General features: G+C 40.6%; 1 protein-coding gene and 1 long non-coding RNA gene across 3 annotated transcripts in view; one reads left to right on the forward strand and one right to left on the reverse strand.

Moving 5' to 3' along the window:
• The window catches only part of rapgef4a (Rap guanine nucleotide exchange factor 4a), a 50,798-nt gene extending 43,456 nt beyond the window's left edge, over positions 1-7,342 (reverse strand). Inside the window, exons 1-3 of one of the 2 annotated variants that reach the window (XM_063006639.1) lie at positions 7,260-7,342; positions 1,162-1,304; positions 905-993 (exon numbers count right to left, since the gene is read on the reverse strand). In XM_063006639.1, coding sequence (XP_062862709.1) covers positions 905-993; positions 1,162-1,304; positions 7,260-7,342 — 315 coding nt within the window. The remainder of the gene's footprint in view (positions 1-904; positions 994-1,161; positions 1,305-7,259) is intronic. The other variant, XM_063006640.1, reaches the window with a different exon arrangement.
• Positions 478-1,345, forward strand: LOC134324712 (uncharacterized). Its single transcript, XR_010014219.1, has 3 exons — positions 478-577; positions 919-1,026; positions 1,181-1,345. It is a non-coding gene; the product is annotated as an uncharacterized LOC134324712 (long non-coding RNA).
• Positions 7,343-13,183: the final 5,841 nt, after the last annotated feature.

Consider the following 13,183-nt stretch of genomic DNA (forward strand, 5'->3'; position numbering starts at 1 on the left):
CACAAAGTTGAATCAGTTCATCTATGACTGAAGAAGTCATTCGGATTGAGTGACGAAACGTATCTCTACAACAAACTTGTGTCCAGATGAACTGATTCAACTTTGTGGACACAAAAATAATAGTCCCACTTTTTATATTTACAGATTGTAAGTAAGTAAGTGAAATGTATTTATATATCACTTTTCACAGATAACAATCACAAAGTAATTTCCAAAAACATTACATAACATAAAATATACACACATCTACATAATATCATAATATCACACAACATAAAATACAATAAAAACACCTAATAAAACAAACAGCAGCAGAACCCAGTGCCAGTTACATCATTCAAATGCCTGTCTTTAGTTGTTTTTTTAAAGAATCCACAGAATCTGCGGATCTTAAAAAGTTGGGTAATGCGTTCCATAATTTTGGAGCGTTGACCTCAAATGCGCAATCCCCACGAGTCTTTAAGCGGGAGCGTGGGACAGACAGCAAGTTCAGCTTGTTAGACTTAGTAGAGCGCCCGGATATATATGGGTGGAGTAGCTCTGATATATACATCGGAGCCTGATCATGCAATGCTCTGTAAGTAATAGTTAAAATTTTAAACTGGATCCTATACTGCACAGGAAGCCAGTGTAGAGATCTTAACAGAGGGGTTATGTGGCACCGTCTATTTGAGCTAATAAGTAATCTAGCAGCAGCATTCTGTACTGCCTGCAAACGATCACGAGCAGACATACTAAGAGCAGAAAACAGGACGTTGCAATAATCAATCTGAGATTGAAATAAATATTTTTTATAGCTTGTATTGCTCAGTCTATGTTTCATATTATTTTGAAAGGTACTGCTTACAGAACGTAGCTTAAATAAAATGAAAATGCCCTGAAATGAATTTAAAATGTAAATTACCTTATGATTTGCAGTTTCTGAGACTTTTACATCAAGAGAGCCTGAGAGGACCGTGTACCAACACCTGCCAATATCACCCTGTCGGTACACTACAGTAAAGAAAAAAAATAAAGCTCAAGGAAGTTAGTAAGCAAAATCATTCATATTATTTTAGTTCAATCTAATAGTTCATGCACAATAAATTAAGCAGAGTATTTTATCATCAGCCTTCCAATAACAAAAACAACCATGTGTTTGCTTTATGTAACGTGACCTACATGTGACGCCTTTCTCCAGGCACTCGTAGTAGCTACACAGACAAATCTGCTGCAGCATGGCTGGGTGGAACTTCTCGAATGCTTTCACCCGTTTCAGATGAGCCATGATGATGTCCACGTCTTCTCCAGATCGCTCTGCTGGTCTATTACACACACACACAAATAAACAAACTTACAACATCGACACCTCACTGGCATATATTATTGGCTAAGATTAATAGCAACAATACAAGAACGTACTACAATGTTTTGGGAGGTAAAGGCCAACCAGTACACAGACGAAACCCTCACAGATGCAAGAGAGATGCAAGTGTTTTAAAGTGTTAAATCAAACCCAGTTTCCCAGGTCTTACACTGATCAGCCATAACATTAAAACCACCTCCTTGTTTCTACACTAACTGTTCATTTTATCAGCTCCACTTACCATATAGAAGCACTTTGCAGTTCTACAATTATTGACTGTAGTCCATCTGTTTCTCTGCATGCTTTGTTAGCCCCCTTTCATGCTGTTCTTCAATGGTCAGGACTCTCTCAGGACCACTACAGAGCAGGTATTATTTAGGTGGTGGATAATTCTCAGCACTGCAGTGACACTGACATGGTTGTGGTGTGTTAGTGTGTGTTGTGCTGGTATGAGTGGATCAGACACAGCAGAGCTGATGGAGTTTTTAAACACCTCACTGTCACTGCTGGACTGAGAATAATCCACCAACCAAAAACATTCAGCCAACAGCGCCCCGTAGGCAGTGCCCTGTGACCACTGATGAAGGTCTAGAAGATGACCAACTCAAACAGCAGCAACAGATGAGTGATCGTCTCTGACTTTACATCTACAAGGTGGACCAACTAGGTAGGAGTGTCTAATAGAGTGGACAGTGAGTGGACACAGTATTTAAAAACTCCATCAGCACTGCTGTGTCTGATCCACTCATACCAGCATAACCCACACTAACACACCACCACCATGTCAGTGTCACTGCAGTGCTGAGAATCATCCACCACCTAAAAGTATGATGGACTACAGTCAGTAATTGTAGAACTACAAAGTACTTCAATATGGTAATTGGAGCTGATAAAATGGACAGTGAGTGTAGAAACAAGGAGGTGGTTTTAATGTTATGTCTGATCAGTGTATCTTTCAACAAAACCAGACAACAGTCTTAAAATAAATCAAAAATGATCTGATTCAGACCTGGTTATAACATCATATAACAATTGTATCAGTTTCTGAGAACAGCAGGCAAATATTACAACTTGTTAGGTATTATATTGTTAGGTAAATATTCTGCACGTAAAAAGAGTCCACAGGTACCACCCACCTGAGCAAACTGCAGATTGTCACCCTTTTATCCCAGCATGTGTGTGTGTTTGTTAAAGCCAAATGGAAGTCCCATTTACTATGTAAACACATCTGGCACAGTGCGTCATGTCCCTATGAACACCACTGTAACTCTGATCCCTGAGCAGCTTCAGGAACTGATGTGTTAATATTTCATGACCTGTCTTGGAACACACTGACACTCTGAAGTAAAAAATTATCAACCAGATAAAAGGGGAAGTAATGAAACCATTTCTGTTGATGCATGCTCAATAATCCAGGTACACAAATCCACAAAGTTGAATCAGTTCATCTGGACACAAGTTTGTTGTAGAGAAACATTTCGTCATTCATCCAAGTGACTTCTTCAGTCTGAGCTGATGGTGAATAACCCCAACCTTACATGCAGTTGATTTGCATGACGATTGATCACTGCCCATTGCATAACAATGAAACCGGTGATCACGTCCATATGCAAATCACAATGACCATTAATTACAATGGCCATGTGTGCCTTTCACATAAGATTGGGGTACAGCTCCTATCACAGCATTGTAAGTTGGTGAGAGATGTACTCTCAGGCCCCCCAGTTAAGAGATGGTCGTTCCCTCTTCACATAGATGGCCTCTTTGACTCCACATTCAAACCAGCGTTCCTCCTTGTCAAGGATCTGCACATCTTTATCATTAAATGAGTGGCCACTGGCTTGCAGGTGAGTGTAAACCGCCTCCTGGCCAGAAGAGGTCGATCTTCTATGCTGGGTCATCCGTTTCACCAGTGGCTGTTTAGTTTCCCCGATGTACAGTTCCCGGCAATCCTCCCGGCACCTAACAGCATACACTCGTGTCGAGGGACCCGATCTCTAGGGTGAACTAATTTCTGGCGTAACGCGTTTTGGGGTTTGAAAGCAACTGAAACACAGTGTTTGGAGAATGAAAATGAAACCACTGTAATTTTTACTATTTTGCCTTCATATCTTTACAAAATACAAAATGCTTTACTACCACATATGGGGGTATTTCTCAACACAGGGACAATATGTTTTAAAGCAAACACATATAATTAAACTAATAACTTGCTTAACCCTTAAACTCTTTGTTTCAGTACAAGTTTGAGTTCGAATCTCAGCTCTGGTAGCAGTCGGCTGGGCACCCCCTAGCAGGCACAATTGGCAGTGCCTGCAGCAGACAAAACTGGTCAAAATCAGACAAAAATCAATAAATAAATGACCAAGTATAATATTTTTGTTTGTTCAATTGGGTCCTCTTTATCTACTTCATAGTAATCAGAGGTAAGAATCAAATCCAAGACACTGGATCTATGCAGCACTCACATTACCTGCCTAGCCACTGTGCACAGCAGACGCACCTCATCGTTTATTTTATTTTAATCGATCGCTTTATCCTGGTCGGGATCATAGGTCCGATTCCACCAAGAAATACTGGGCGCAAGGCATGAACACGCCAATCCACTTCCCCTGACATAGCCAATGTCTGTGTAAATGCCTGGCCATCTAATAGCAATGGATCTTAGCGGTGCTGGGCTAGATTAATAGACTGCTGCACCACCCCTGCACCACACCTCAACCTGCATTCATTCTTTTTCAGAGTAAGAATTAAAGGAAATTGGAGAACTTAGAGGAAGCCCACATAGATAGATTGGACTAGGAACAAAATCCAATCCAGTGTATTACACACTCGCATCTTTACTCACTCACTTCTGGCAATTTAAAGTAACCAATCTACCTTTTAACCTGCTTTAAGATGATAAAAGGAAGTTCCGGAGTATCCAATAAAAAAAACACACAAGGACACTGAGAGAATATATAAAAAATTGGTTACAAAGACCAGGAATGAAACCCATGTTCCCCAGCTTAAGTGAAGTGTTTGTTAAAAGATCGCTTTGTCTGGCATCACGCCCAGTGATTTGGCTAAATTCCCTACTCATTCACATCCTTCTCTGAGTGAAGATGGCTATAAAACTGTACTTATATTGATTTACTCCGAAATTATACATCGATTAACGTCAGCCAGAGATGGGTCGACCATCATTACGCTGGCACAGTGAGGTCTGTCTGTGCCATAAACACATTAAGGGAAGTACAGAAGTCAATAATCGTGGACTGAACATGTTTGTGTAGTTCTGTTATACCTGTAGGTGGCCTATCAGCAAATCATCATAACCACTGTGTTGTGTAAAACAGGAGGAAAAAGTTTAACCCATTTCATTCAATTTTTTAGGGAGTACATGCACTTTTTTAGAATTAGATTGACCTAAAAAGTTTACGTGTATCAAAGATGGTAATTTGTATTTTTTTAAAATCCAGTATAATTAGTGCAGTTTGTAAGATGCATTATTTTAAGTCTGACAAAAGTACAAAGAAATGCCTTTTTAGAAAATACAACTAAGTTGGTCAGTAAATACACTGGAACTCTCTTCATATTTTTGTTGGTTAAAGGTTCAAGAGAATTAACAAATAACAGATTCTCATTTTCTTTTCTGAAAATGAGGTTTGTATGTGTGTCTGATAGTATTGTTTTGTTTATTATCATATTTTACACTTTGGTTACATTAATGACAGGAACGGTAGTTACTCATCACACAAGATTCATCAGTTTACAAGCTTATATCAAACACAGTCATGGACAATTTTGTATCTCCAATTGACCTCACTTGCATGTCTTTTGACTGTGGGAAGAAACCAGAGCACCTGGAGGAAACCCACGCAGACACGGGGAGAACATGAAAACTCTACACAGAAAGGACCCGGACCGCACCAACTGGGGATCGAACCCAGGACCTTCTTGCTGTGAGGCGACAGTGCTACCCACTTAGCCACAGTGCCGCCTGTGTCTGATAGTAACTATACTAGAAGCTACATACATACAATATATGCATACAATCCATTATATGAAATAAATTGCCAAGTCTGGGGAAGGCCCTTTCCTGTTCCATCATAACTACAGTATACACCAATGCACAAATTGAGTTTGGTGTGAATAAACTACTGTGACCCACACAAAGCCACAACCTCAACCTTACAGGGGTTAAACACCTTTTATATGAAAGCACTTTTTATATGAATATGTCAATTCATTCATTCATTCATTCATTCATTGTCTGTTTTACCACCAGTTCTTGTTTTTTATCATTATTTGCTTTACTTGGATATGCATCATAGGCCAAAAACATAATGAGTTTGCTGTCAGTGCCATGCTGCTGCTCTCCCTCAGGTGATAAATGCTCTACTACAAACACCCTAGTTTGAAAAACAATGGACAGCATTAATTATTTATTTTTGTATAATAAAAAAGGTAACAGTATTGTGTACACATCACAGGCAGCAGCTGTATATGCTCTGGGGTAAAGTCTTACCTGCATTTTAAACCCTAAATTATCCAACTGTAACCAAATACACTATGGACAAAAGTATTTGGACACTTGACCATGAGCTTGTTGGACATCCCATTTCAAAAACAAATGGTGTTAAAGTAGAGTGTCTGTGGGAATTTGTTCAGTCAAAAGATTGTTTGTATGGCAGGGCGGGGGGGGGGGGGGGGCAATCCATCCTCCCTCTCATTTAGGGGCAATTTATTTTGATTTATTTTCACTAACAGCTTCACCCTGATGAGGGCTGTGGTTTGTCGGCCAGCTCCCTTAAACAATTCAGAATTGCAATAGAATTGCAATCTATACTGATTCGACCCTTCACCGCTGACTGAGGACGCCTCTCAACTGACACGCGCCCCCTCCGGTACGCACAGTCAGTACAGATAGTGCATTTTTCAACCGCACGAGCCGAGTTCATATACTTGACAGGCACTGTGCACGGAGGGACACACCCCCATCAGCATTATTCCTCAGCCCTGTGCAGGCGTCATCAGTCAGCCAGCAGGGGCCGCAGTTGCACCAGTTATGAGGACCTATGATCCGACTTTTTACCACTAACCCTATGAACAACAGCCATTTGTTGTTCATACTGCCGCCCAGCCTAGTCGGAGAGGCAGAGCTGAGGTTCGATACGATGTATTCGAAACCCCACCTGAGCGGCCGGTGTCCTGCTGACTTAACCATGATGGAGCATTAAAGATGGAGTTATTGAAAATGGAAAATAATTGTTTAGTTGTAAGTGAGTGTATCCACAGTGTATTGTTGTGCCCCGTTGTGCCCCGTTTTTCTGGGTGGGACCCACTACATCCCTGACCATGACAATGCGGTTAGTGGATGTAATAAATAAATGGATCAATTCCACAACAGTTGTTTTTACAGCTACTCCAGAAGCTATTAACACACGTTACATCAAGCACAGACAGTTGGGTGGTGGTGGTGAACAAAAAGATGTACAGTTCACAGTGCTGTTTCTTTGTTTTACTGATCTGTAAATAATAATAACATTTATTTATTGGTGCTATTTAATGCTATAATTAGTTGTATGGAACACAGAGGCTGTGCTGAATACGGCAGGTCAGATGATGCGTCCTGAGGTTTGTAGAGATGCTGAGCTTGCAGTAAAGCACGTTAGGTTATAATGCATCATAAACCCGAGCTGTAATATTAAAACAAAACGTTCCTCTGACACGTTTTCGTGTTACAGATCTCTACTCCCGTTAAGAAAGCTCTAGAAACGCACCACTGCGGTCGGTCTACCTGTTCAACATCATCCTCCTCCCCACAAACCACCGCTAGCATGCTTCAGTCCAGCTCCCGCATCATACAACTCATCAGCCTGGAGCACAACGAGCGACCACCGTGATGGAATTTGGAAATGTGTCAGCTTACCGTTTGTCCAGACAGGCGATCCATTCTGAAGAGGCTGAGGAATGAGCAGAGGTGTGAGCTGCTACCATCTTTTGCGAGATCATGGGCTGCGAGGGAGAGACAGCGCGCACCTTGATACAGCTGTTAACTCTGGAGGCATGGCTGCTTCAGTCACTGGCTTCTGTAGTGCCCTCACTGCACCACTGGCCACTGGCACACCCACGTGACCACAAGAAACAAGAACATATATCTATATATCTCTAATTATTTATGTATACAGTATATACACCGATCAGCCAAAACATTAAAACCACCTCCTTGTTTCTACACTCACTGTCCATTTTATCAGCTCCTCTTACCAATAGAAACACTTTGTTGTTCTACAATTACTGACTCTAGTCTGTTTCTCTGCATGCTTTGTTAGCCGGTATTACCCTGTTTTTCAATGATCAGGACCCCCACAGGACTACTACAGAGCAGGCATTACTTCAGGTGGATCATTCAGAGCACTGCAGTGACACTGACATGGTGGTGGTGTGTTAGTGTGTGTTGTGCTGGTATGAGTGGATCAGACGCAACAGCGCTGCTGGAGTTTTTAAATACCATGTCCACTCACTGTCCACTCTATTAGAAACTCCTACCTATTTGGTCCACCTTGTAGATGTAAAGTCAGAGACGATCGCTCATCTATTGCTGCTGTTTGAGTTGGTCATCTTCTAGACCTTCATCAGTGATCACAAGACGCTGCCCATGGGGCACTGTTAGCTGGATATTTTTGGTTGGTGGACTATTCTCAGTCCAGCAGTGACAGTGAGGTGTTTAAAAACTCCATCAGCATTGTGTCTTATCCACTTATACCAGGACTGCAGTGCTGAGAATGATCTACCACCTAAATAATACCTGCTCTGTAGTGGTCCTGGGAGAGTCCTGACCATTGAAGAACAGCATGAAAGGGGGCTAACAAAGCATGCAGAGAAACAGATGGACTACAGTCAGTAATTGTAGAACTACAAAGTGGTTCTATATGGTAAGTGGAGCTGATAAAATGGACAGTGAGAGTAGAAACAAGAAGGGGGTTTTAATGTTATGGTTAATTGGTATATATATATATATATATATATATATATATATATACACACACACACACACACAGAGAGAGAGAGAGAGAGAGAGAGAGAGAGAGATAGATAGATAGATAGATAGATAGATAGATAGATAGATAGATAGATAGATAGATAGATAGATAGATAGATAGATAGATAGATAGATAGATAGATAGATAGATAGATAGATAGATTTGTAATGTTGCCATTCCTTCTCATGACACTCAAAACACTGTTTGGCACTGAGGATTCCAAGCAATAAAGTGTTTCAGGTGTTATTTTTGTCCCATTTTCTTGCAAACACGTCTTAAGTTGTGCAACAGTACAGGGTTTCGTTTCAAAATTCTCTATTGGAAAGAGGTCAGGACTGCAGGCAGGCCAGTCCAGTACCCGTACCTTTGTTTTTTTACAGTCATGTCTTTGGAATATTTGCACCATGTGGTTTTGCTTTGTCTTGCCAATCCCTTGCCAACGTGGTGATATCAGTTATTGATGAATGATGATTCTTGATGCCGTGCTGCCTGAGGGATCGGAGATCACAGGTGTGCTTTATGGCAGACAAGTGCCTCTACTGTGCCCTAGGCCTCTGCTTAAGTAGCTTATAAGGTGGAGCTAACTGTGATTCATAGTTCATTTTCCAATCCTAGTCATTGCATTTTGTCCAAGTAGGTCAGAACAAAATGGAAACTGGATCATTAAATATCTGCAGTGGGACCAGTGAAGAAGCTCATTATATCTCTTCATTATGTGTGAAGTCATTTACTTCCAATTTGTGAACTGTACAGATAAACTGAAGCACTGATTGTGAGCCTGCACTTTTGATCAAACATCAATGAGTGCCTGAACTCACAAATGCACCTTTGACCAAATGGACCAAATCCCTACAGACACACTCAGAAGAGTAGAGGCTGTTACAGCTTATCTAATAAACTGCTAAGAATTACGGCTACCCTTTGCCTCCAAAACTGTCATGATCCTTTATAGAATACCATCATACAGGTCCTGAATGGTTTGTGGTGAGATGATGGACTATTCTTTTTTTTTTTTTTTCATTTCTTTAGGAGGTTTAGATCCACTCCACTGTTCGCAGTCCAGAAGGTCCAATAATGCTTTGATCTGTTGGTTCAGAAGAACAAATAAAGTGCTTGACCCATTCCTGGTGTTCATCAAACCACTGTTGAATAATTTTAGCAGTATGAATTGACCATTATACCACTGAAATATGGTCAAATCCCAAGTCTCATTATTAAAGTGTCCACTCAGCAACCGAGAGGAATTCAGTTCTGCAGGGATAATGAGAGACAGAGGCAGTGAAATAGAAAGAAGTGTTTCTCATCGAAATTAAACATCCTGCAGCAGCTACCTCATTTCTTTCCAAATGCTTCCCACACAGTTTTAATTCAGCAGTGTAATGGCCATCACAGTTTTATTGCAATTCATAAAGAAAATAAAAAAAGGGAAAGATAATAGGCCACTGGCACTGGCAGACTGAAATGCAATGTTAGTGTCCTCTAAAGTGGCAAAAAATGAAAAAAGTGCCCTACTGGCTTCCCTTCACATGGGAAAACCCTTCTTGCAATAAAGTATGATGATGTGTTCTCTAGAGCAAGAAAATTCCACAATCTGTCTTAATAGGTGCCCTTCCAAAAGAAAAGGGTGCTGTTATGAAGTGTATTCTATACCACCCCTACTTGACAGTGTCACAAAGAGTGCTTTTTACAGTATAGAAAATGGGATTCAGTGCAGTATAGAGTACTCTTACACGTGTAAAAACGTGAAAAAATCATTTCTGTTGTATGAAATCCAGGAGTTCTAAGCAGCAGTGTCACAGAGTCTCATTATTAAAGTGTCCACTCAGCAACCCAGAGGAATTCAGTTCTGCAAGGATAATAAGAGATAGAGGCAGTGCAATAGAAAGAAGGTAGGAGTGTTTCTCATCAACATTACACATCCTGCAGGGACTACCTCATTTCTTTCCAAATGCTTTTAACACACACAATTTTAATTCAGCAGTGTAATGACTTCTACAGTTTTATGGCAATTCATAAAGAGACAAACGAAACAGTTGCTTTGCTTTACTCTTACTATACAGACACAAACTAAGATCTGATCTTACATCAGCCACTGTTTCCTAGGTAACAACATAAAAGACTTCAAATAAAGTCAGTTAGAGCTCATGTCCATTATTACACCTGATATGCTTTACAAGTTGCACATGGATGTGTTTTTGAAATAAATTTTTCTTTTCCGCTTGGGGCATCACGGTGGCTAAGTGGGTAGCACTGTCGTCTCACAGCAAGAAGGTCCTGGGTTCAATCCCCAGGTGGGGCGGTCCGGGTCCTTTCCGTGTGGAGTTTGCATGTTCTCCCCGTGTCTGCGTGAGTTTGCTCCGGGTGCTCTGGTTTCCTCCCACAGTCCAAAGACATGCAAGTGAGGTAAATTGGAGATACTACATTGTCCATGACTGTGTTTGATATAACCTTGTGTGAACTGATGAATCTTGTGTAATGAGTAACTACCGTTCCTATCATGAATGTAACCTAAGTGTAAAACATGACGTTAAAATCCTAATAAACAAACAAACGAACTTTTCCACTTGACACTCTGTGGTGCAACTGGTGGGTGCTTGGTTCACATGAGTCCTATGTCGAACTATAATATACGCCATAATATATCAGCCATAACATTAAAACCACCTCCTTGTTTCTACACTCGCTGTCCATTTTATCAGCTCCACTTACCATATAGAAGCACTTTGAAGTTCTACAATTACTGACTGTAGTCCATATGTTTCTCTACATATCTTTTTAGCCTACTTTACCCTGTTCTTCAATTATCAGGACCCCCACAGAGCAGGTATTATTTGGGTGTTGGATCATTCTCAGCCCTGCAGTGACACTGACATAGTGGTGGTGTGTTAGTGTGTAGACACTCCTTCCTAGTTGGTCCACCTTGTCAGAGACGATCGCTCATCTATTGCTGCTGTTTGAGTTGGTCATCTTCTAGACCTTCATCAGTGGTCACAGGACGCTGCCCACAGGACGCTGTTGGCTGGATATATTTGGATGGTGGACTATTCTCAGTCCTGCAGTGACAGTGAGGTGTTTAAAAACTCCATCAGCGCTGCTGTGTCTGATCCACTCATACCAGCACAACACACACTAACACACCACCACCATGTCAGTGTCACTGCACTGCTGAGAATGATCCACCACCCAAATAATACCTGCTCTGTGGTGGTCCTGGGAGAGTCCTGACCATTAAAGAACAGCATGAAGGGGGGCTAACAAAGCATACAGAGAAACAGATGGACTACAGTCAGTAATTGTAGAACTACAAAGTGCTTCTATATGGTAAGTGGAGCTGATAAAATGAACAGTGAATGGAGAAACAAGGAGGTGGTTTTAATGTCATGGCTGATCGGTGTAGTTTCTATCAGAATACATCAGTACACACACGTTTTACAGTATTTCTGACCTTATTGTTCTCGACAAAACATAGTACCAACTCTGCATTGCAAAAAATATTTGTTTACTTCCAACTCATTACAGTACAGATAATCCCAGCTGGTCGCTGCGCATCAGCGCACAAACAACTTTGATCACTCGCTTATTGTTGACGTGCATTTTTGAACATGGTATCATTATTCCCCTCGTCACTTCTCGTGTGTTTTTGTGACAAACGTAGTTTGGGAGAGCAGGCAGACTCATCTGCAGTTCCTCATGATGGTAGATCGTGTAGTGTGAAACCCCCTATCACCGATCAGTCGTGTAGTGTGAAATACACAACGACTAAAAAGACTCCCGAGTGCAAGAGATCCAGTTGAGTAGTGTGAACTGTACAGCGACCTGACGACTTGAAAGTCGTGCAGTGTGAACTTGGCATTAAAGTGTTGCTGATCTATTATAGCAGACAGTGGTTGTCCAGGAGGTGGCAGCATCTTTATATGACTGTGTGGATTCGGAAAGTAGCTCCAGGATGACAAAACGTTCCTGTCAGCATTTTTAACCACATTATTTTACTCGTTTATTCATTTCCAGTAACCGCTTTGTACTGGGCAAGGTTCCTGGAACCACCTAGAAACGTAATGTGGGAATACACTGTTTTTTAAATATAAACACATTTAGAATCTGATGCCTGTAACACACCAAAGAAGTTAGAATAGAGGCATGTTTAGCACAGCATTCCATAACCAGTTTCTTATTAACTTAACTTAATTATTATATATTATAAACTTTTCACTCTTATTTTGCCCCGTCCCAACTTTTATGGAGTGTGTTACAAAAATCACATTTTAAATGTCTTCATATTCACAAAATACAATGAAGTTGATCAGTGAAAATTTTGGAAATCTTTTGTCAGTTTATTAAAGATTCAAGAGAATTAACAAATCACAGAACCTTCTTTTTATTGCATTTTACAAACGTCCTAACTTTTCTGAAAATTGGGTTTGTAAAATAAAGCAATAAGCCTCAAGAGACCGTGCGTTACTGCGATTTTATCACGGGGAAGGATGTTTTGGCACGACGCGAAGCGGAGTCTTTCCCCATCATTAAGTATTTACTGCCACCTTCTAACCGTTAACTAACTTAGTTATATATCACCAAATATAATTCTAATATACTACAGTCTTGAACCCCCCAACCCCCTCAGACATTACCATTAATTAAAAAAATATCTGAATCACTCTGATAACATTTGCTATGATGGTCTAATTCAAACAATTCATACTGACATAAACGGAGGCAAAATCAATGCAAACATATTTATTTAAAAAAATGTTTTATCATCAATCAAATTCAATTGAATGAACGAAAAATGAAAAAAGAACAATCCCTCAAT

This window comes from Trichomycterus rosablanca, chromosome 12, assembly GCF_030014385.1.
Source record: "Trichomycterus rosablanca isolate fTriRos1 chromosome 12, fTriRos1.hap1, whole genome shotgun sequence".
Taxonomy (NCBI): domain Eukaryota; kingdom Metazoa; phylum Chordata; class Actinopteri; order Siluriformes; family Trichomycteridae; genus Trichomycterus; species Trichomycterus rosablanca.